The sequence below is a fragment of the Musa acuminata genome, chromosome BXJ1-4 (genome assembly GCF_036884655.1).
Source record: "Musa acuminata AAA Group cultivar baxijiao chromosome BXJ1-4, Cavendish_Baxijiao_AAA, whole genome shotgun sequence".
Classification (NCBI taxonomy): Eukaryota; Viridiplantae; Streptophyta; class Magnoliopsida; order Zingiberales; family Musaceae; genus Musa; species Musa acuminata.
The window spans coordinates 40,125,797-40,148,896 of record NC_088330.1 but is presented as its reverse complement, the minus strand read 5'-3'; the positions used below and the strand labels follow the sequence as shown (position 1 = coordinate 40,148,896).

General features: G+C 39.8%; 4 protein-coding genes across 10 annotated transcripts; 1 reads left to right on the top strand and 3 right to left on the bottom strand.

The window, feature by feature from the left end:
• Window positions 1-563: 563 nt before the first annotated feature.
• On the bottom strand, window positions 564-12,116 carry LOC103983434 (protein EARLY STARVATION 1, chloroplastic-like). Of its 3 annotated transcripts, none has more exons than XM_065178496.1 (11): window positions 11,314-12,111; window positions 10,202-10,293; window positions 9,746-9,939; window positions 7,132-7,171; window positions 5,970-6,051; window positions 4,930-5,034; window positions 4,696-4,821; window positions 4,286-4,407; window positions 1,770-1,809; window positions 968-1,042; window positions 564-821 (listed from the first exon to the last, which is right to left on the bottom strand). In XM_065178496.1, exons 1-11 carry the CDS (start codon window positions 11,562-11,564, stop codon window positions 665-667), a joined length of 1,284 nt encoding a protein of 427 aa, XP_065034568.1. In that variant the 5' UTR covers window positions 11,565-12,111; the 3' UTR covers window positions 564-664. The 3 variants fall into 3 exon arrangements, with proteins under 3 accessions (XP_065034568.1, XP_009398923.2, XP_065034582.1); XM_009400648.3 differs by having other exon boundaries at window positions 4,930-5,007; window positions 11,314-12,107; XM_065178510.1 differs by lacking the exon at window positions 1,770-1,809 and having other exon boundaries at window positions 11,314-12,116.
• Window positions 12,117-13,754: 1,638 nt separating this feature from the next.
• LOC103983435 (amino acid transporter AVT3A-like) lies at window positions 13,755-14,915 on the bottom strand. The gene has a single exon (XM_009400649.3). The coding sequence runs from the start codon at window positions 14,913-14,915 to the stop codon at window positions 13,755-13,757; it is 1,161 nt and encodes a 386-aa protein (XP_009398924.2).
• A 1,219-nt stretch (window positions 14,916-16,134) lies between these two features.
• LOC135668445 (expansin-A10-like) lies at window positions 16,135-19,060 on the bottom strand. 3 transcript variants are annotated; one of them, XM_065178482.1, is made up of 4 exons: window positions 18,696-19,059; window positions 18,294-18,609; window positions 16,552-16,841; window positions 16,135-16,273 (listed from the first exon to the last, which is right to left on the bottom strand). In XM_065178482.1, the coding sequence occupies exons 1-4, from the start codon at window positions 18,931-18,933 to the stop codon at window positions 16,254-16,256; spliced, it is 864 nt and encodes a 287-aa protein (XP_065034554.1). In that variant the 5' UTR covers window positions 18,934-19,059; the 3' UTR covers window positions 16,135-16,253. The 3 variants fall into 3 exon arrangements, with proteins under 3 accessions (XP_065034554.1, XP_065034551.1, XP_065034552.1); XM_065178479.1 differs by having other exon boundaries at window positions 16,249-16,328; window positions 18,696-19,060; XM_065178480.1 differs by lacking the exon at window positions 16,135-16,273 and having other exon boundaries at window positions 16,384-16,841.
• Window positions 19,061-19,243: 183 nt separating this feature from the next.
• LOC103982728 (uncharacterized) lies at window positions 19,244-22,899 on the top strand. 3 transcript variants are annotated; one of them, XM_065178483.1, is made up of 8 exons: window positions 19,244-19,428; window positions 19,526-19,564; window positions 19,701-19,743; window positions 21,405-21,459; window positions 21,679-21,727; window positions 22,220-22,287; window positions 22,387-22,495; window positions 22,647-22,899. In XM_065178483.1, exons 1-8 carry the CDS (start codon window positions 19,282-19,284, stop codon window positions 22,758-22,760), a joined length of 624 nt encoding a protein of 207 aa, XP_065034555.1. In that variant the 5' UTR covers window positions 19,244-19,281; the 3' UTR covers window positions 22,761-22,899. The 3 variants fall into 3 exon arrangements, with proteins under 3 accessions (XP_065034555.1, XP_009398001.2, XP_018680221.2); XM_009399726.3 differs by having other exon boundaries at window positions 19,246-19,428; window positions 19,526-19,591; XM_018824676.2 differs by having other exon boundaries at window positions 19,318-19,428; window positions 19,526-19,591; window positions 21,356-21,459.
• The last annotated feature ends 201 nt before the right edge of the window (window positions 22,900-23,100 follow it).

Here is a 23,100-nt window from a genome sequence, read left to right as displayed (position 1 = left end):
AATATAGGTGAACAACATTATACCTCATGGCTTCTTGCTAATGTCACACGCTATTGTGATGTAACCTATGTTGCACCTACTTTAAATGAAGAATTAAATTGGGTGATTGATGGTGGTATCTCATGTCATACTATGCATCTTGTAAAGTAGAAGATTTTGGCTTTATGAAGATTGGCAAACCAGACTTACGATTGAAAAAAAAATGATTAAAGAATAGAAAGACAAATATCCAGAATAAAAAGAATAATAATGAGAATCAATGAGCATAAAACTTCATACGACATAAAAAGTTTCGACTTCGATGAGATATTTTCTCTAATTGATATGATGATTTCCGTTTAAAATCAATCAGACAACAAAGTGTTAAATAATCTACATGGCATTACTAAAACCATGATACAATACAGTGAAAACAAGTGCCAAGAACTCAGCAATCACCTAAATACACTACTTGTCCTAAATACAACCCAAGAGATTTTGTCTCCACACCTGTTTGAACTCTCGCAATACTGTGAATAAACGAAGAAAAACAGCAGCAAAACACAAGAGAACAAATGAATAAATGAAGAGAAGAATTAGGTTCGATAAATCATTTCAGGTTGTCCTTTAGCACAAAAACCAGATTTAGTAAAAAAAAATAGGACTGCCTACCGCAAACTAAACACTACTTAAGAGGTTCAACTGGTGGATCATCTTTCCTTGGTTCTGATGTACCAAAATCAAGATTTGGGTATACACCTGGTGGCCTTTCCTGAGGTTGTATCGATAACAATTGGGTGGAATCACCCACAACATCTGCCCAACCGTAGTGAGGCTCAGCTCTGATTTGAAAAAAGAATTACCAATATATTAGATTTGCAGGAGACATGACCACATTAGAATTAGACTAGCATATCATGCATTGTTCTCTTAAAAGAAGTTGCATGAAGCACAATAAGCACTAACAAAGCATAAATAATCATCTTACTCATAATAGGTTTCTTCATCCACAACGATATCCCAGCTTTCTCCGGTCGTGCTTTTACCATACTTGTGTACTTTTCTGAGTCAAAATAAGTGTGTTATGGTTAATTCAAAAATAAAAATTTATGCTATTTTTTGAATTAGTTCAACAATTAAATTTCTTTTATCATACAAAGGAAATTATTACAGAGAAGCAAAATGGAATCAAAGAATTTTTGGGCACCCTACATGGACAAAGTGATGAAGGATTCCACTGGATGATTAGAAATCTTAGCCTCCAAAAATATGTATGTGAGACACCCCTCTCCAAATGGATAAATGGATTATTTAATTGCTTGTCATGTATTCAGTTACACACTGATACACGAGTTTATTCATAAAAAGAACGTACACAAGAATGAGTAGGTGAATGAAATTATATGGTTCTGCAAAGGAATATCTTGAGCACAGACAAAGCAATACAGTAAGATTTATCGAATAAGCATAACATAATTTAACTACCAACTTTGGAACTAGGAACAGGCAAATATTGAAGGCTCAGGAAGCCAAAACTTCAGAAATTCTACAAATATAAACAAATAATGTTACATTTTGTGGTTTGCCTCTCAACACAGAGACAAAGACTAAAATAAAACATATTTGCATTCATTCTGTGCCTAGATAAATGGATTAGGAACTAGGAAGTGAGACACTACGGTCTTTCTATTTCTGAAAGTTTAGGGAGAATTGATTCTTCTAGGCAAAAAAGATTCACAGCTGATACATGTTTAAAGACTACTGTAAGCAACCAAAACTCAGAAAAGTACCCATTTCCCAAGTGCTCTTCACCCCAGGTTCTTGACCAACCTACATGAAATGACAATTGATTTCAAGTAATTTGGTTCAAGTGATGTAAGGTATATAACTTAATTACAGCAGTAAGCAGAGGTAAAATATTTTAAAAGGCACAAATAGAAACAACTCCACCTTTTCCACATGATTCTGCACTGGTGCATACATGTTAAGCATATCCAAAAAAGAAATTCAATGGAATACAACCTGCAATTTCATTTTAGGCAGTGAACGAGGAGAGAGAGAGAGATCATACAAAGACTTCCAGATATTTGTTCCTCTGGTGTCTATATCAGGTAGTAGCAGAGAGAGAGAGAGAGATAGAGAGAGAGAGAGAGAGATCATGCAAAGGCTTCCAAGTATGTTTTTTTTCCTGGTGGCTATATCAGGCAGTCGATTTTAACCAATAGTTTAACAATCAAAGAGCAAATTCTTTTCTTGTTTGTGTTAATAAGAAATTTTGAACTACTTATGATGTCTGAATATAAAAAAGAATAATTTACTCGATTATGTAGGTATTTGAATAAACTGATCTATCATTTCATTCTAGAATTTTTGTTAAGCTGATAGTACAGCACTTTCAATCATTCAAAATTTCTAAACAAAATTTCTAGAACCCTAAAAGGTTCCATGAATTCTAACTTTATGTTAATAGATCCTGCAAATTTAATCTTCCTAATTTCCACTCTTCATATTAGGGTTTGCTATACTAATGCATACCACCTGGTATGGGGGGTATGTATCGGTCCAACAGGATACTGGTATGCGGACCGCCCTCTGTCGAGTGATACGGGGCCTGTACTAGGCGGCAACGATCGAAATCCTACCATTACTGACCTGTACCAATTAGTAACTATCAAATTTTGATTGTTACTGATCAAGGGCTGAGATTGCCCTATTTCAAATGGTCAATTTGACTATTTACGACTTAGAAAAGGGTTTTTAAACTCTTTTCTTCCCCTTCTTTCAACTCATTTCACTCTCTCAATCTCTTAAACTCTCTCAGACTTCTTTTCACTCACATCCCTCTCTTATTCTCACATTTTCACTCTTCTAAACTCAACAAAGGTACGATTTGTGGATCGGATCAAATTTAGTAGACTAATTTAGGATGATTAAAAGGCCAATACATGCCACATTCGTCCTTGCTTTCGGAGCTGCCTTAGACACATGTGGTTCACGACGATCAAATAATGACCATCACCATATTGATGCACCAATGACATTAGTATAATATGTCATGGGATCAATTTCAAGATTGAGTCCGACAAACATATCATACTGATAAATAGATACATAGGATCGAGAATCCCGATCCACCGCCTATGCAGTCTCGTCATTCTTTTTTATGGTACAATCATGTATATCAATTGATTGATTACTTAATTCATTTTAAATTTAAAATTTAAGTTATATAAAAAAATAATCTAATAATTTAAATAATTTTTTTTGTAGATAATTCAATATTAATGGAAGGACGGATTGAAACGTATCACAAAGCTACTCCTCAAAGCCTGAAAAAGATATATGATATTATTTTTTCCTAATTTATATTATTTTTACTAAAATTATATTAAATTTATATTCATTTATAACTTAAGAACCCCCAATCTAATTATTTTCTATTTTTATATATTTTTAGATATTTTTTTTGATGATTTTGAACGTATTGTCAGTACACTTCAGTACATACCATACCAACCAGGACTCAATATAGACCAAAATTACAATCCTTGCTTCATTTAATGATAGGACAACATTTGAAACAAAAAATTTGGGTTAGTATTGCTACAAGAAAGGGCCAATTCAAACATTGACTAGTTTAGTCAATTAACTTTAATAATTAATCATATTTTAAGCAACTAAATTTGCAAAGGAACTCTATTTTTTTGTTTATTTTCAAAGTCATGCAACTTGGAAATAACCTCGGAATCCCAAAGATTGGCAAGAACAAATTTGCAGAATAAGAAGCTTCATTTTCTATTTCCTTTGAAGCTCATGCAACTAAGAAAAAGTCTATGATATCCCTAAACAACAAGAGCCAGATAAAGATGGAAAGCCAAGAAAGGAAGACAAAAGCTTATCATCGTTAAGATAGAGAAGGTACACAGGTGGGCAAAATGAGTAGAGAAAAAGAGAAAAACATATGGACTTGATATATAAAAAGGCACAAATATGTATTTAAGCCACTCCCTTCTTTCCTTGTCTTTTGCATCAGAGAGATGTAGTAAAAAAATAATATTTGAATCACTACAAAATTTTGAGCTAACGATCCTCGTATTAAGTTTCTATTGTCTACATAGAAGAATTATCTTAGATTGAATGGGCACAATAAAGAATTTGTAAATTAAGCTTAAAACAAATAAATTTGTCTAGGAATCTGTTCATCTCATATGATTTTTCTCAGGTTCATCAACATTCAGGAAGAGCAGATGTCTAACAATTTAACAATCAACATGCCAAGAAGAATGACAATACTAGCACAACTTACGTTCACCAGTAGGAGATACATGCCATGTCTCCCCTTGTCGTGAACCTATTCCAGCGAAAAACTTTTCTTCCCATTTATCCCCCCATCTGGTACCTAACTCAGTCTCTGCCCATTTATCGGTCCTATCAAACATGCAAATAAGTTATGTTGCATTTAAGAGCAGAAGAATACTTCAAAAGTTTATCATCCAAAACAAGTTTGAGTATCTAAGTTGCCCTTCGAAAGAATTAGATCTAGAATCTACTTGCAATTACAGAGTACGTGGCAAAGATTTAATGAATTTGGAAGGAAAGATATGCTTACAAAGTTATCGAATAAGATTTATGGTTGTTTTTTGTAGATGAAGTACATCAGTGGTTTCCACAAGAAATTAAAAAGGAGAATGTAAAGGATCATGGAAAAAATCAAACCATTTAAGTACAAATCCTCTTCCATCATAGTGTTCACCCCACTTCTCCCACCAGGATTGTTCATTTAGCCTTCCATATTTATGAGCTCCCTTCTCTGTCCAACCTTTTGCATCATACTTTTCCCGCCTGGGAACAAAGTAATGTCCAGTCAGATTCACTACTTCAGATAACAGAAAAAAAAAAGTAAACAAAAAAAAAAACAAAGTATGTGACAAATACTGATTCATTTCTCACCATTTCTCATACCACCCAGCATTTTCTGTGCCTGATTTTGCTTGTTTCTGTGCGCTCCTCTCAATCCTTGCAAGATTACTACAGATGCGAATGAGTCCATCATTACTGCTTTATACAGTTATCATATATTAAATTGTAATCTTTGCAGAGAAATTTAAATATATACATTTTACAAGAAAAAACAAAGAACAGACTCTTGGCAACCATAATTTTTTTCTGAATTTGGGTGTATATACTATATACTTATATAGTAGCACTGGCAGAAATTAGCAGTCTCTCAGCTTGCATGAGTAATGATGTATGGGGGAACTGTGTGCACTGAGCTGCCTCTTTTAATGGTAGCATTGGCAGGATAAGTTTTGATGAAAAAAGAAAAATAGTTGCTAAGCTTATAGTACATAATATATATGTAACTTTTTGATAATAGTTAAAAGAGAATTTATTGCAAACTCCGTGTTTGTATGGCATGCTCTCGCTCTGCATTGCTGCAGAATATTTATCAGGTAATTGAACTGCCTGCAACTATAACTCCTCTGTTAGGATGATTGTTCTTAGATCCATTATCTAAATTTTGACATCTTTTGATATACTGTGTGCTAGGTACATAATGTGACAGAATTTTGTATTGTTGTCCAATTTGAGTGGGGGTGTACGTGCTGTTTGAAGACTCTGCAGAATTTTTAGTTTAGGAATAAGAGTTTGAGTGGCCACAATTCCTCTTACTAGCATTCCTTTGCCATTGTGGAATTGCACCTTCATATGAAGTCACAATGCTTAGCAGGCATACATGTGCAGCAAAGGGGAATTCGTACAGAATCTGGTATGTACATGTTCCAAAAGTACTTGCTATGCAAATATGGTGCGTTGGACTTTGGGCAAAAATAGCAATCATAAAAATTTTATCTAGTGGTTATGCTGAAGGTATTTCCTATAATATTATGCCACAAAAAATAAACAATTTCAAACTAAATTAATTTGATGACATATCAACTGAGTTCATAATTTTAGTGCTAACATCAGTGAATTTGAGATCATTTTACCTCCATTCATCTTGGTACAGTACTTCTTTCCATGTTTCCCACCATGAATCTCCATCAGCGTTTTTCCCAGATTTCTCTGCACCTTTAGAAAGTGATAACAAATTAGAACTTAGAAGAAACAACATTGCAATAATTACCCGATTAGGTGGTAAATCATACATTCATCTGATATAACATAATTTTAAATAACTAATAGCAACTTGTAAGAAGTGTATCTTAGATTCAGTCCATGACATCAATGATAATGTAGGCAATAATATAGAAGCAACATTTAGTTTAAGATGCAGAACAGATTAAACTTTTTTATAATAAACTGTTCATGACACTGTGTCATTCAACAATATGCAGGGACTGCATATACATGCAGAGGTATAATTTCAGGCACTGAAAATTTATAATTTAATAATATTAGTAAAATCCATATGTACTAAATAACTGATCTATTATGCATAGTGCTTTAATATTTCTTAGTATTTAGAAATCACCTTTTAACTAGAAATATACTCCTATAATAATGATCTGAAAACTGGACACTTCAAGACATTGTCTTGGATAACTATCTCATACATGTGTATCAAGCATTTTTTTATAAACTACTTATGTTGTGTAGTTCTCAATTGATAAGGTTTTCTTATGCAAGCCAGATTGTGTCTATCTATGCATGATGACCTTGAGATGTCTTTTCTTTTGTCTAAGTGTAATTCTTATAAACATAGTTTATACATCAAATTGTCACTTTACATGTACATGTACCATAAAAGTCCATTCCCACTACAGTGACCCTATATGTTAACTACTAGAAATTTATTGAGTCAGAATTAAATGTGTAGTTATTACCAGAAAAGAATGTCTAGCCTGCAAAGATAGACGATGAAAGGTAACGAAAATGGAAAATACTATTAAAAATAATCATATAGTGGATGTTGTTCTGCTTTTTTCTTAACTTTAGAAAAGCTTTCATAACAAAGTGGCATATCCTGAATGTCATACAATTAAACATCACTGAACCAGACCGTTAGCTAAGGAAGATCTATCATCAACATAGTGTAAGGCGTAAGGGTTATCAGATTGCTAGTGTCATAAAACATAATGCATAAAATGTAACTCTTGGAGGATTTGAACTTCAACCAGCACAAATCATTATCATTTCAAAGTAGCATACCTAGTTCTTTGTATCCGGTCCAATCACTCTTTTCCCACCACTGTCAAGTAAGCACAGAAAGTAAAACTGGTATTTATGTTGATTATTGAGTAATAAAGATGCTTCTAGCAAATGCTGTGAAGACATAATGAAACTAATATATAGTTTGCTAATCATAATAGTGCCTAATTTTGCTTTTAAATTGGAACTTGATTGTAAAAAGAAACATTTTGGTTCATTCAAGAATATATGTAAACATTTTAAAGAAAATAACAGAAGATTGAGAATATGACTCCAAGAAAATGTTACAAATGAATTTCTATTTACCATACAGATGAGGAAATGTGAATGTTGCAGAAATTGTAATTCACATGCACCTTTAGATGAATGGCACCAATATGATGGCTGAACTTGCATATGGCCTCCCCTTCATATGGTTACCCTTGTTCTAAATATCGTAAATTCCAATTGGTATCCGTCTGATCATCCTAGACCAAAAAGCAAAAGACCAAAATTTTGGAACAAATGCAAGTTGGATTAGAGCATCTATGCTACTATATAATGGGAGAGCCTGGGTGAGCCTGGGTCTTGCTACTCAGGTTATCTCCACTCCAAGTTTTCTTTATTTCTTTCTTCTGATCTCTGTAGCTTGCATTGGCAACATATTCCACGTTTTGATACCACATACACAGTACATAACAGAAAGAAAAGTTTGCAATAATGCTTGTAGGCCTTGCCAGAAAGTAATGGCATGTACAACATGGAAATAAGGAGTTAATGCAAACTTAGCTACTAGAATCTTCTACCTGGGCGATCTCCCCTACTCTGAATTTTCATTTTCACCAAAATTTACAGGCTATTAATTCATATTATTTATGGATTTATATTACATAAAAGTAAACAGCGGATAGAGTTCGATATTGTTTGATTGTTTATCTGTACAAATGATGCTATTCTAGATTCTTAAATTACCAAAATTTTCTCCACCATTTTTATAATTGTGAAGCTATTCCAAAAAGGATATAAATAGTGAATAACATGATTCCGTGAAAGGAAGAGTAAAAAAGCCAGGAAGAAGATGTGGTGATAGCCGATAGGTATAGAAGGGGGTTGTAGGACGACTATGATGGCAAGTGGGAGGTGCAATATCATTGTCATGGATGGATGGAAATAATATATTAAGACAGTTAGTGAATTAATGATATTTTGTATGACTTGGCCTGATGGAATAAGTAATCCACTAAGTTCAGAATGTTGCACACGTATGATGTCCCCATTATGGGCCAAAATTTCTTAGATTCAAACCTCAACATGGGCCTCTATACTGTGATATCCACTTGACCTCATCCATGAATAGTTCTTTCCAACTCAAACTGGCTTCGTTCAATGAGATAAACCCACTGACTTGATAGGCTTATAATAATATAACCCAAAATGTTTGGACTAAAGTTAATCATGGTAAACCCACCAAGCCCTTAGCCAATTCAAGTTTTTACCCACCTTCAATGTGGGACTAAATTTTGTAGTGTTACAGGTTCAGATAGAAACTCTCAGGGTGATAGTGACAAACTTGTTGAAAGAGGACTGTCAGATGAGGGTGGGTTGAGTGCTGCTGGATGGTGGTACTCTTGAGAGAAATGACAAATTATCCAATTGTGAAATGCATCAACTCCACGAGCATGTGTCTTAGGCAGTAAATTAAAAAGCTGTTGTATGGGTATTCGTGTCAAGTTAGAGCTATGTTCTCAAGGCTTCATGCAGCCAACCAGAGCACTAGGTGTTAAATTCAAGGATTGTCATTCTGTGGCATGGATTTAAGCTGATACCTATTTGGCATGATACAGTTTTGTGTTGTGCCAGTTGTCTTGCTCGTGTTAAGGCCACGAATTGGTCTAGCCACGCATCAGAATTTCAACTGCACCTGATTTTCCCAGTACGATAAGAATTGATGTCAATATGTACTGATAGGCACAATAATCCTAGGTTAACATAAAAATCAAATTAGGTTAGTTACTTGAGGTTGTAATGCACAAAGGAGACGAGGGAATATTCATGAGAAGAACACATTTTAGTGATTGTCCCACCCATGTAAAACTATGAAGAGCAATATTCTTTCAAGAAGGTTCACGAACAAAAGAATTCACATTAGATCAATTGATATTTGTAATTCATAAAATGAAAGTTTAAACTTTAAACAATGTCAAACTTGTTGCCATAAAGGATACATAATTGTAAATGTGAGGGTCAGGTCATATCAGCATTGATAGACCAGGTGATAAAGCATATAACATCATAAGACATTAATCAACAGCAACCCTTGCAGTTCCTAATGCAACCAACCATTGACTATGAAGTTGAAGGATAAAGAGACAGCTAACAGTGTGGATCTGGCAATAGATATTTTCATGAACAGATGGCAGATGGATATGCATAAAGACAGGATAGGTCATACAAGTGACCAATGTGGTAAACTCAGAATTGATATTCGTTTGGTATAACTATATATGACACAGACTTTTTTGTGAAAGAGATTGCTCAGAAAAACAAACACTAATTTAACCATTCATTAGTTTCAATTTATTAAATTCAATTAGTAGTACATAACTTTATTTATAATGCATTCAAGAGGACTTACAGTTTCTTTCCATTCTGAAGAGCCATCATGAGATTTACCACCCATTCTAGCCCAACGACATCTGTATCCATTATCGCCGAGTTCTTCTCCATCTTCCCGGTACCATGTACTTCCATCTTCATTTGTGCCAAACTCATTGACCATTTCATCCAGTAAGTTGATGCCCCATTCTTTCTCACTTGCAATACCAGTGTCTAAAAGGAGACATCAAAGAAGCAAATGTTTTCCTTGAATACTCCAAATGACAAAAGTAAATTCGTAAAGTGTACTAATAGTGCATGAGCTTCTTTGTGAAAACACATGATACAAACCACAAAGACATGCTTGTTGCTGGCTTATTGATAATTTGTGCTTGATGGAAAGCACTCCCTGCTCGGAAGCATACCAATATCTTGGAGCCATTTTAACAAAATTATACAATTCATAACCACTAAACTCGTTGGCACTGGAACACACCTCTCTTGGGGGGAGTATCACGAGACTCAGGAGCAGAACTTTTGGGACTGCAGCGAGAGGAGAAATCTTGCTGCTTGGAGAGCCTTTTGGAGCTGTCATAAAAGCTTTAACTTTGTCAAAAAAAATAAAATTAAACATTACAACTTTAATTAACAACTGTCAAATTCCAAACTGGATAAATAAGGATTTTGTTAACTATAGAAAGTTAGAGAATAACATGGTGATTCATTAACTCTTTTTATGCTGAAATTTAAGATTGGTGGTAGATTACAGAACAGAAAGTTCAATTAAAAGAAACACATCAAATGATGGGGAGGTTGGTCTTTTAGGCATCGCAACAATTAGATCCAGAAGTAAAAATGTACAAACTAACGTAAGATCTCCAACACAAGCATGAAATTGATATGTATGGGGACTGAAAAATCATACTTGGCTTGTAAAATGATTTAAGACTCGATAAATTATATGAATCTAATGTGTAAAAGAGAGGAAGCTTCATAGCTTGTGGATAAGCTTTGACGATATCTAATCAGAATGCTAGATGGAACTCAAGGATTCATTTAACCACAAACCTTGACCGTGCTGTAATAAATTTACAATTAGAGAGGCACGCGACACATTCATGTCTAGCACACAAGATTAGTACATGGAGGTCCTCAAGGAACGTGTATAAAGTATCCATAAGTGGAACTATGAGGCTAATGTGCCTTTGATAAACTATTAACAACCTCAATAAAAGTATTACACAACTAAATGCAAGACCAATCATTAATTGCATATCCCCAGGATGAGAAGGATAAGCAACACTATGTGCTGATAGCAATCTCCAAGAAAAAGAGATATATGCACCCGAGCCAGAGAACTAACACTAAATATTGTGTGCAATTGAGGACAACTCATTCTTAATGAATTAAATGGAGACTTGGTAGAACAATAAAAAAGGCAGCACTGTGGCTGACAGAAATGCGTTTTGGACCAACATTGACCAACTAGAATTCAGCAGCAGAAGCAGGGCAATGCACCTTAAGTTCAGGGTTCCTAAGGCAAAGAATGGACCGACGACAGCAGCACATCACGAAAACACTTGTCCAAGCATTTCACAAGAAGCGTACCGTGTGGAAGGGAAGGGGAGAGACGGCAAGGCCTCCGCCCGAGCTCTACGCGTGCCGACCTTCTTCTTGGGCTCGAGCCAGCAGTCCTCCGCCTTCTCCGCCGGGCAGCAGCACCTGACCACTCTCCCTACCCCTCCTCGGCCGGCGCCGGCTCGCGCACAGGAGGGGATCCAGAGCAGCGGCGGGAGGCGGATCCTCCCAAAGCCGAGATCGAAGGGGGCCGCGGCGAGCCCCCCCGATCTCGCGGCCATTTCCCAACCAAGATTAAGACCCAAGAGATCGAAATGGGGTCGGTATCAGATAGATTAGAGATATAGAGAGGCCAAGGAGTCTTCTTAAAGAGATACCAGGAGGAAGAGGATGTCTTCGAAACAGCCTCCTATAGAGAGGGATGCTCCGTTACAAGAGGCTCGCTGTTTGTTTCTTCCCGGGTTAGTGGCCGTAAGAGATGGGACGACCGCGGCGGGGCCTCGGCTCTCTGACGAGGCCTCAACCACTCACGTGAGCTGCGCCGGCGGGACCCACTCCGTGGGCTCCGGTTTGTTGCGTCTTCCTCCTTCCCCCTCTGCTCGCAGAGCATTCAAAAGGAGAAGAAAGAGGGATCGGATGCCGGTCATTGAGCTACGTGGAGGCCTGCAAATGGAATTGCAAGCGTTTGGGGCCGGGAGGTGATGAGATCGAAACCGCGGAAGGATGGGGGAGGGGGCCGAGCGTTGGACTTGCTTTAGACGCCGCCGACAGACCCCGGTGTGGGTACGCCCGCATGGGTTGGGGAACAAAGCGCATGCTTCCCGGCAACGGTCTCTACCTTCGGTTTCGCTATTAGTTACGTCTGCCATTTCAATTTGGACTGTCGCTCCCACCAACGCAGTGAGGACTCTCACAACTCTCGCCACGTGGGACATCCAGTGGGGTCCCGTAGATGCCTCCGCTTCTGTGTGACGAGGGATAAAAAGCGGGTGGGGAACACGTGGTTGAATATTCGTCGTTTCTGCCACCAACATCTCCGGCTTCGTCACGCTTCGAATGATCGATGGCTTCTGTCGAGGAGTTCCGCTGCATTACATATACTCGACCGCTGATCAAATAAAAGAATTAGTACGTACATATGTATGTAAATGTCCATTCAAAGTCGTGTTCATGTGAATCAAAGAAAACAAGTTAAAAAATGGTTCGATAACAAGAAAGAAGTTTGACATTCCACGATGCTGACCAGTCCAAAATTTTTTCTTACGTGGCTTCTGCGTTGACTGTCCCAAGCGCCCTCTTTTTTCTTAAGAATGATCCCACTGCTACGTGTCGTCGCGGGATAATAGCATACAACGAAGAGCAGCGCCGACCAAACGCGTGTCATCAGCTGGGTTAATGCGGACGTGCGGGCGTCCCATCAGGTGCCGATAAGATCGCACCACCGTCACACGTGGATCACCGTCTCCAGCGGTGGAACGAGCGGCCGCGACGTCTCCTCACACGTTTGGTGGAAGGCGGGAACGCTCTGCCATGGCTGAGCTTGCGTTGCCTCATGTCCGTAAGAGGATAAGGCTTGATGCAGTATAAATCAACTCGACTCAAAACTTGTGGTGTCAGTACTGATGCAGGTGGTCGTCTTCGCATGGCGTCAATCTACCAGAGCGAGTCATCCGTTGCCCTACATTTGCGGTGTGAGGAGCTTGCTCGCTTCCGTTCGGTACTTTCATGATCTCATGATGTTGATTGACATGCAAGGTCCTTTTCGCACTGGAAGTAGATGTGGGCCATGGATAACAAAGGTGATCCAGCCAACCATCAAATAATATAAAGCTCGGCGATCAATTCTGAAATGGAAGTTGACGTGATGACCTAAACTTGCAGTTTTGTGACTGGCCTTTACAAATGTCAATGAAGCTGATACTTTTATGACGTCCAATGCATGCATGCATGCATCTTACGTATATCGGGGCTGCAGTTCGTGTTTGACACCCAGTTTGCAGTAGGAGTACTAGAGCATTATCACCATGCAATCCTTGGCTTAATTAAGAATGGGTAGAAATAGCTCTTCAAATATGCATCTCAGAAGAGCAAAATAGCACCTGGGGCTTGTTAGCTCATATTACAAGGTGGAAAGAATTGCTTGATTGATTGCAGTCATCCATGATTTTTCTTTCCATTTTCCATAAAGCACAATCTTTATGTTCTAAACTGTCTATTTTGAGGAAAAAAGACACGGATAGATTGATTTAGGCATTTGTATTCTATTGTAAATCTGAATACAAACAAATCATTTTTGTGAGTTTGCTACATATTTAAAGCCCGCAAATCTATAGTGCAGCTCCGTCTCTCTCGTCTCCTCAAGTAATTAATACTCTGAGAAGTTGAGATCCAACGCTTCCCGGCCTAACGTTCTATGTTGGAATGTGTCCAAGGAGAGAGAAATTCTACTGATGCCGACCACGTAATCAAGATTACACAGAGCTGAAGATGAACACGAGAGAAGACCAGGTGGAGAAGATGGCCAGCACCAATCCGGCGATGACGATGGCGATGTCTGCGATAGTGCTGGCCCAGCCGAGCTCCTCTCGGAACACCTTGAGGTGGAACCACGCCGGCAGCACGAACCCGAGCACGACGCACACGCTGCTCCCAACCAGCGACAGGAAGTCGCCGAAGTTGGGCACCAGCGTGGCCACCAGGCTCACCGCTACCACCGCGGCCCACCGCAGCCACCAGCAGTACCTCTTCCCGTGCAGCCAGCGCTCGGCCACCTCGAACACCGGGTTCATCATGACCGGGAAGGTGAAGAAGAGGTTGATGCAGAGGCCCAGCTGGATGAGCACGCTGAGAACGCCGTCGCCGAGGTTGGTGGTGATGATGTCCCGGGTCTCCTCGCCGAAGGCCGCGTAGCCGAGAACGCCAAAGAGGCCGTAGGTGAAAGCGATGAGGGCCATGGAGAAGCCGAGGGTGTTCCCGAAGTTGGCCTTGTCTCCGGCCTCGGCCTCCAGAGGGATGACCATGCCGACGCCCTCGAAGGCGTAGACGGCGACCCCGATGCCGTAGAGGAGGACGGAGGGCCCCGTGAAGGCGCGGACCGGTGGAGGGTTGGAGAGCAAGATGGAGGCGTCCTCGGCGATGACGACTCCCATAGCGCCGATGTCGACGATGTCGGCGAAGATGCTGAGCAAGGCGAGGTGTGTGAGGGTCGGAATCGAGTTGAGGCCGAGCTGGAATGGGAGCATGGCGAGAACGTAGAAGGCCGTGGAGGAGAGAGAGGGTAGGGATAACGGTACGAGGAAGGTGAGGGTGTTGGAGATGAAGATGAGGTAGCCGACGCAGAAGCCGCACTGGCTGAGCACGATCATGACGTCGACGGCGAGGCGTCCGACTGGGCCGGCGACGGCGAGGCCGAGATCGCCGAAGGAGGTGATAATGTCGAACGTGTCGAGCTCGACGCGGCGGCAGGTGTGGATGAGAAGGATCATGCAGTGGAAGGTAAAGGCTGCGACGGCGAGGAGGAGAAGGGCGCCGGCGGCCCACCCGGTTTGCCGGAAGGCATAGGGGAGGCCCAGCACGCCGGCACCGACGATCGCGATGAACACGTTCGCGAACGTCTTGGGCTGCGATGACATCTGCCGCTCCCCGTAGCCGCTTCCAGCCACCGACGGGAGCAGCGGCACCGTGGCGTCCCTGCCGTAGCTGGGGGAGTCTTCGTCGATGCCATACGACATGTTATCGATCGATCAAATGAATTAACCCTTTTATTCTTCTTCTATATACGAGAGTAGTGCAAACTGGGAGATTGATCGAGACAGAGCGAAGTAAGAAATCTAGGAGACCAGGTTGCGTGATGGAATCGAGAAGGGAAGAAGACGATGAGGGGGAGTTGACGAACGACTTGTATATAACGAGTCAGAAATAGACCCCAAAAACATGGATGGGTCCCGCGTAATTTGGAAGGCGCTCGCTCTCACAAACGTCGCCTCTTTTGGGAAGTGAGACGTACGTGTTAGTGTTACCGGTCGAAGGAGCAGCGTGTTCGATACCGACGCGCGCAAACTACCGAGTCAACCTCATCAGCATCAAAGATCACGGAGAAAGATAGACGGTACGGACGGTTGTGATTTTCTGAATTTCTTTCATTGATTTTAGTCTTTAATAATAACCACTCAAAGCATCATCTATTACGATAATAGATGTAATGGTCCTCTAATGTTTAACCAACACTGAGGGAGAAATAACAACACTAATGTTTAACTACTGCTCAGGGAGAAATAACGAGAAAGAAAACAGGCAAGTATAATGGTCCTCTAATGTTTAACCATCACTACTATGTTTATATTAGCCTGTTAGGTAGTTCTCATTGATGAACAATGATTGCCAGAAAACTAGAATGAAAATATATGATTAATGTGACTTGCTGTAACATGCTGCATGATCTCCAATGCAGCATCAACAAGTGTCAAGAAAGGTGTCTAGCACAAGCTCATTGAATCCTATTTCATCAAATGCACACACAACTGGCTCAGAATCCCACATTATAGCAATTGATGCTCAACACTTCTTCAGATTCATTCTAGATAATTAAATCCACCCAAAGTTTCTCTCTGATTGATCTGGACACTGAACACAGTTACTTCTAACAATCCTTCAGACATTACATAGAATTTTTTAGCTTAGTAAATCCTTAGTATGTTTCTCAGTAAAATAGAAAGAAACCAAATGATACAATAAGATGAATTCGTTGAACATGGACATCAGTATGCAGCATTGAATCCCTGTGCAAAAAATATCTCATATATATTGATTTTTGATGACATCTATTTTGCAGGATGCCATGAGAACAATTAGGTGCTCAAGAGAATATAGATCTTATTATGAATTCTTTAACCCATGAAAGTCCTCAGAACCGCCCTACCTAAATCCTTTCCTCCTGGTTTAAATTTAATTTAGAGCTTCCTTGTCACCACTCATGTTGTTCTACTGAATCCTGTGAAAACCCCTGAAAGTTCTCAACACTATGATGACAGAGTACATTGTGACAACTACAAGAATAAAATGGATGAATCTAAATGATTAGACAAAAGAGTAAATCGAGGATACAAGTGAAGCAAGTGTATTGCTTTCTACAGATAATTGTTAAACAAAATCTGATTTCTTCTTCGTATTAATATCTTGTTTCTTGAATATGTATATCCACAAATAAAAGTACAAAAATATTAAGCCATATTAATGAGATTTCGATATATCAGAAAGGGAATTGCTTACCGACATAAGTCTTGCCAAATGTCCAGTCCTTGGGAGCAACATTGTAGGAGGTGAGAGTGACACCATCGCTGGCGGTGACCTCGAAAGATAATGCCTGACCCTTGAGGTCAGCACTGATGTGCCAATTTTGGCCCCAGTTACGGCCCATGGGCAGCCACCCAGTCGCCGACCCCTTTATCTTCACAGCTGTTATATCACCAGCACCTGCCACATTACTGATCAGCACTGTGTAGAAGAAGCCCTTGCCATCTATGGTAAACCGGACACCATCTTCCCTTATGCATTTGACCCTGAGTGTGCAGTTCCAAATTGTAAGATTTAATTATATGCATCAAATAAGCACACATAGTTCATGGCCAACAAAATTCCCTTATAAAAGCATCAGAGTGTGTGAGAAAACCAACAAACCAGATGGACATTAGTGACAACAATCAAGGCAGTTTTGTGCTCAAGTATACAAGTGGGAGCCAAAACTGCTGCAAAGAGAGGACCGTGTTGATTTAAATGTCTTCCCAACTTCATAATTTTCTAAAATACTAGTATTTGTTTGCTGTGTCAACCAGTGCTGTAATTTGTTAACCATATAGCTGAGCTGTTCATGATACTGAACTACTCAGCTTCCAGAAGAAAACAAGTGGTCCTGTCTTCATTTTATCCAACACAAAAAGATAAGTCAGCAGAGAAGATGAATGCAGTCTGAGAATAGCTTTAGTTCCTACAACATAATGATACATAACATATGGACTACGGGGAGAAAAGCTACGATATAGTTAATCTCTAGCGCAGCTCATAAAGAAATTTTGAAACTAGCCCTATAGTCAAAACAACTGATTGTATTCATGGAATATTTCCATTTATGCATATGAACGATTTTGTCTCTTCACTCATCATGATAACTTTTAAATTTGATACACTAAGAATAATACAATTTTTTGCCAACACAATGTTGGATACCCGCTAGATTCTTAAACCCCCCAAAAAAGTAACAGATCACATTTCTACAATGTCTAACACCGGCGTCTGGAATAAGAAGAAGAAACTAAATTAGTGAGCTGCTATAGGAGAAACATACAGGATCCATTCTATGCTTGCTTTACAAAAGACCCTCGTCTTTGTTTTTTTGCTTCTAATCAACTAGGTGAATCTTAATCTCAGCAAGTATGGCAACATTTAATCTTTACACATATTTAGGTAGAAGCCAGTGGTAGGTGTAACTCCCTAAGATTAGGTCAGATCAGGAGTGACAGGTGTGGTTCATCAAAATTCAATTGAATCAGGTTGGTGACTGGGTGTAGTTCTGCACTAAATTTGTCATAATGGACAGATGAACTAGGATCTTGCTGCCAAGTTTTTCCTGAATTTGACTTTTGTTCATGGTCAATGAGTTCTCATGGCTTCAAAACTCACAATAAAAATGTCACCTTTTTTTTGTATTTTCAAAACTTGATCGGTTAGCTATGAGATGACATGAACAGATCAGAGAAAGGTGGGTCATGAATCAGTGCCATGTATCCCCAAGTCTAGGTTAAAAAGAGAATTCACGATGTCTCCAAGCTTCAGAACTAATTAGCACTGAGTTCAATTCCACTTCATTCTGGAGAAGCCAATTCATTCTCAATTCAATCGAACATAATTTACACCAATCACAAATCAAATCAATTCTTTAAGAAAGAAATCAATGTAGATAAGAGTGACAATGATGAAGCGAAGTAGGGGTGAATACGAAGGCGTAATTTCCTCACCTGCGGTACTTGATGGGCATGACGCCAGCCTTCCAGATGGCGATCTTCTCAAAGGCCTGGATGGGCATGAGGAAGTGGTGGTTGGGAGTGTTGCAGATCCCGCCGGCGTCCGCGGGGAGGCCGTAGTTGGGGGCGCAGAAGTTGGTGGCAGTGAGCACGATGGAGGTCCCCGGCAGGCAGTAGCGAAGCTCCTCCACGCACCGCACCTCGTAGCAGCCGCCGCAGGCCGCTCCCTTTTCGAACAGCGCCTCGCTCAGCCCTGCCGTCGCCATCCCGTACCCGCGCTTCCCCAAATCCCCGTACCCGCACGCCCCCCCTGCCAGCCACGCAACAAATGAGACTGATCCATAAAGACAGAAGAAGCGAAAGGGGGACGCGGGGAGACTGAGATCTGAGGCCCACCGACGGTATCGCGGGGGTCGAAGACGGCGTAGTAGGAGGCGTGGGCGGAGCGCCATTCCGTGAGCGCGGCGGCACCGTAGGACGACGAGCTCTGGTGAGCTGCGGCTAAGCTTGAGAGCAGGGTCAAGGGCAGTAATAGCAGCGCCAATCCGTGGGAGTGGAAGAGGAGAGAGAAGAGCTGGCCGAGGCTGAGGAGGCGGGACTTCGGCCGAAATGGCGGTAGTGACGGCGTCGGCATTGTGGAGGAAAGAAGTGGCTGTGCTGCGAGTGCGGTGGAGAAGCGGTGAGAGACAGCTGAGCCGCAGTGGGAATGGGGACTAAGGCGCAAGGAAGAGTCTAGGGGCTAAGCGGCATGTGAGGGGAAGCGCCGATGTAGCTTTTCTTTTAGCTTTGCGTGATAAGGCATTGATCCCTTCAGATTCGTGAAATCACATGTGCCATCTTGAGATCATCTCTCTTTTGGTAATTGATCCCAAGTGATTTAAGATTCGTGAAACGACAGGTGTCAACTTGAAGGTATTTGTGATCATCTTTATACGGCACAAAGGTTGAGAGAGAGAGAGAGAGAGAGAGAGAGAGAGAGAGGATGGGCTACGGCGAGATCACCGCCTCGAAGGCCCTGGCGCTCCATTTCCTCTGCGGCGTCGGTTTGGCCGCTGGCTATGGCATCGCCCGACTAGGCTGCGATGTCAGCCTCGTCGCCGACCCCGCCCGAACCCTCCGTCTTCTCCTCGTTCGTCACAATCACCCTTTTCTTTCTTTGTTGGTTTCACCGGTCGAAGCAAATGGGATGGTTTATGGCCCAATTCTTGATTTGGTTTCCTTTGCAGGTGGTAGAAGGACCGGTTATCATCGGAATTTATGGTTGGGTTCGTCGAGATCGCGAGCATTGCTCTGTAACCTCGTTCACTAGTTCGTTCATTTATGATCCGTAATTGTCTGCGCATTTCCGCTTGATTTTGCCCTAAAGATGCGTTTTTTCTCTGTTTTTACTGGAGGGAACAGTATTCGAAGGCTGTTGCGAGGGGACTGCTCGGACTTCCCATTGGTGAGTTTTTATCGCCTCGAGAAGATTTTGTTGATTGATTTGTTTTGCTTTTCTTGAGTTTGATTCTTTATTATATAATGAATAAGATGGATGACTTTTCGACGATTAAGGTTTTTTTTTCTCCTTTCTCAAGCTCAATCGTACTTGTTGGAAAAGGTTGTTTGAGGGTTTTGGCTTGACAAGTTTGATATGGAGCTTACTTGGAAGTTCAATTGCTGATTGTGATCGGTATCCTGAATAAGATTGAACTGCAAGATTTATTAAGTTGTCTGAAACCTGAGTTTGGAAGTTTTAAATGTCTCCTTGGTTAGGAACTTATAGAATTACTTAGAAAAAGAAATCTTTATCCCCTGAACTTATCCCATAAAAGTCAGTCTTGTTTGGACTTGGCTTCTGATGAAATCTTTAATAAAGGGTCTCTCATATTAGAGACAACTGAATCATATGGTTCTTTAAGTTGCCAAAATAGAGTCAGATTTGGCTCATGGCTTAGATCATTTTTCCTTTCTTTCATTCTCTTCTCCTTACTCTTTTTTTTTTTCCTGTTTATCAAATCTTTATTACCTTGCATCTTTTCGTTATTTTATCATTGCAATGGTTTTATTTTTTTCTGTTGTAGCCACAACCACAACACCCTTTGTCGATCCTACTGCAATGTTCTGGATTGCAGTTCTTTGATCTGATAGCTTCAAACCTAAAAAGTGTTTTTACAGATTTTCTCAGACTCCATTGGTAGATGCTAATTAGCAAATCAACCTTGAATAGTGATGACGATGTGTTTATTCAGTCTACTTATGCTCTGAAATTGGCTGGCTGCAAAAAGTGCTAATACTAATACTGTAGAATTATGGCAGTGAGTGTAAGAAGATTTCACATGCTAGAAACATTGAAAAATAAGGAGGTGCTAATCTCCTCTTCAAGCCTTTTTTATTATTCCTTGAAAGATTTTTTAAGTTCTTGCAAGCAAAATAAAAAAGAATGGCTTTAATTTTTCAGAAAACTTATGTTCAAGTCTTAGCAAGATACTCTATAGGACATGAGTAATTACACCAAAAGCTACTGTAAACTCATACTTACAGCGGATATAACCCAGAAGTTCAGCTTCAGGCTGATTTCCAGATTCAACCTCGTCTTCAATTGGTCACTTTTGGACATGCTGTTGGACAGACTTCATTAATACATAAATCAACAAAATCAGTGTTGGTTCCTTAACATTTAATGCATTCATTACCTAGTACAAGTACTTCACTACTTATTGTTCTGTTTTTAAGTGACAAACTGACAATTCTTTTGATAAGAATATGTGGCAGTTACCCTTTAATCTCCCAAAAAAGTAGGGCCTGCAAACACTTAATTTTTCATTTTGATGAAGTGCCTTCGGAGGGCTTAGGAGCTTTCACAAAACTGAAATTGTGGGTTGTTTGCATGTTTTAATGGACAAAGAAATACCGTTGCCTCTTGAGGATAGCTTAGATCTTGAACTAAGATTATGCTATTAAACTTACTTGCTTTGCTATTCATTATTTAATCTATTGAAAACTTGAAAATATAAGATCGTACAAAGATTCTGGTAGTTTTGATTTTTCTTCCTCTTCTCGCCTTAAACTTGCAGATTTTAATCCCTCTTGTTCAATGCATATCATCTGGCTTATTATCATCAGGGGCTTTGCTAAATGCATTTGGGGCAATTGTTCTGGGAGCACCTGTTGGTCTTAAGTAAGTGCTCTGATCTGTGCTTCACCTATGCTGGGAAGATTTTTTTTCTATTATAAATAAATTTAGATGGATCAGATAATAAAAAAATTCAAATTCTCTGAGCCTCACTTAATGGTTTGATTTTCTAAACACTGGATAGAATATTTAATGCGTATGAATAATATGATCAAGAGAGACTGAAGATTCCTTTTAAGACTATCAAAGTTTTATTCTATGCAGGTACTGGCTAAGCACAATCTACTGGTCATCTCTCATGTCATTATTCACTGTAAGTAACTTATGATTAATACCTTTAGAGGAAGCTTGCAAGAACAAATAATCTTGTCAAGTCTTGAAGTGAACAAAATTATGGATGCCAGATCTTTAAAGTTTCTCTGACCTACTTTAGGCAAATTTGCCTTGGGTCAGTCATGATTAGGATAGGTTGCCTGCTAGAATACATTGAAGTATTGAACAGTATTATGCTTAAAGAACATTCCATGAAGCATCTGTATATACTTCGAAATGTTTGTTACCATTCTGCTATGTCAGCACTAAAGCATTTTACTTCAAGGCCGAATTGAGTCAGAATGAATTTTATTCTGAAACCAATGCTAATAAATTTGGTTTTAAGCTGAATTGAGTTCACTTGTATAGTTAGCAGTCCATGTATTTGAAATGATAATTCTCTTGAATTTTTCTTGATGAGGTTCTTTCTAAGAAATAAAATGCATGTGAATGTTTCTAACCCCTGAAATATGGTGAACATGTTTTATGTCAGTTTGTGCCTGCAGTTTGTGTTTTTGGAACATCAAGGACGGATTGGCAACGTATTCTAGCTTATTCCAAGTAGGATTTCTGTTTATGCGATCGAAGCCTTTTTCTTTCAACGTAATTTATTTCAAATTTCCAATTATCTTTTATTATGGATTGCATTCCTCATTACAGACCAAATGAAGGAGTTGACTGTGTGATTTCTTTACCGGCTCAAGGTGCTGTCATCGGTGCATGGCTTGGTGCTTGGCCTATGCCACTTGACTGGGAGAGGCCATGGCAGGTAAAATTCATTATTCCCTCTTCTTCTTTTTTTCTTATTGAAGTAGTACGTTGAAGTACGATGAACTCGATGCTTTTTTATATCACTTAGTAGTACATTATTCCCACTTGACTGTGAGGCTGTAATATAAATAAATGCTTTTTGCATGTAGGAATGGCCTATTTGTGTTACATATGGAGCAATTGCTGGTTACTCGGTGGGCATGTTTTCTTCTGCAGTGTTTGTGCACTTACTAGGAAGAAAGGTTCATGTGAAGGATGACTAACTTGTGGATGTCAACAGGAAATTTTGTAATGGTAGAATTCTTCACTGGACTCTGGAAGTCAGGATGTGGATAATTTTAGTTCGTTGTGATTTGTGTTTTAATCGATGCTTAAGTCTAACTCATTTTTGCCCTTTAGTTATTTCATTGTTTGCCGAAAGGCACGTAGAAATTCTCATGTTGAATGATAGCTATTTGTTATAGTTTTCTGAAAAATGTAGAGGAATTTGTTTTGACATGATCCTGCAAAAGGATTAGGCAAATGCTATTAGGCAACTCGCCACATTCAGTGACGGAAGCGACAAAACAAACAGCAGGCATTTGGCTCCAGTCGTCAGAGGTG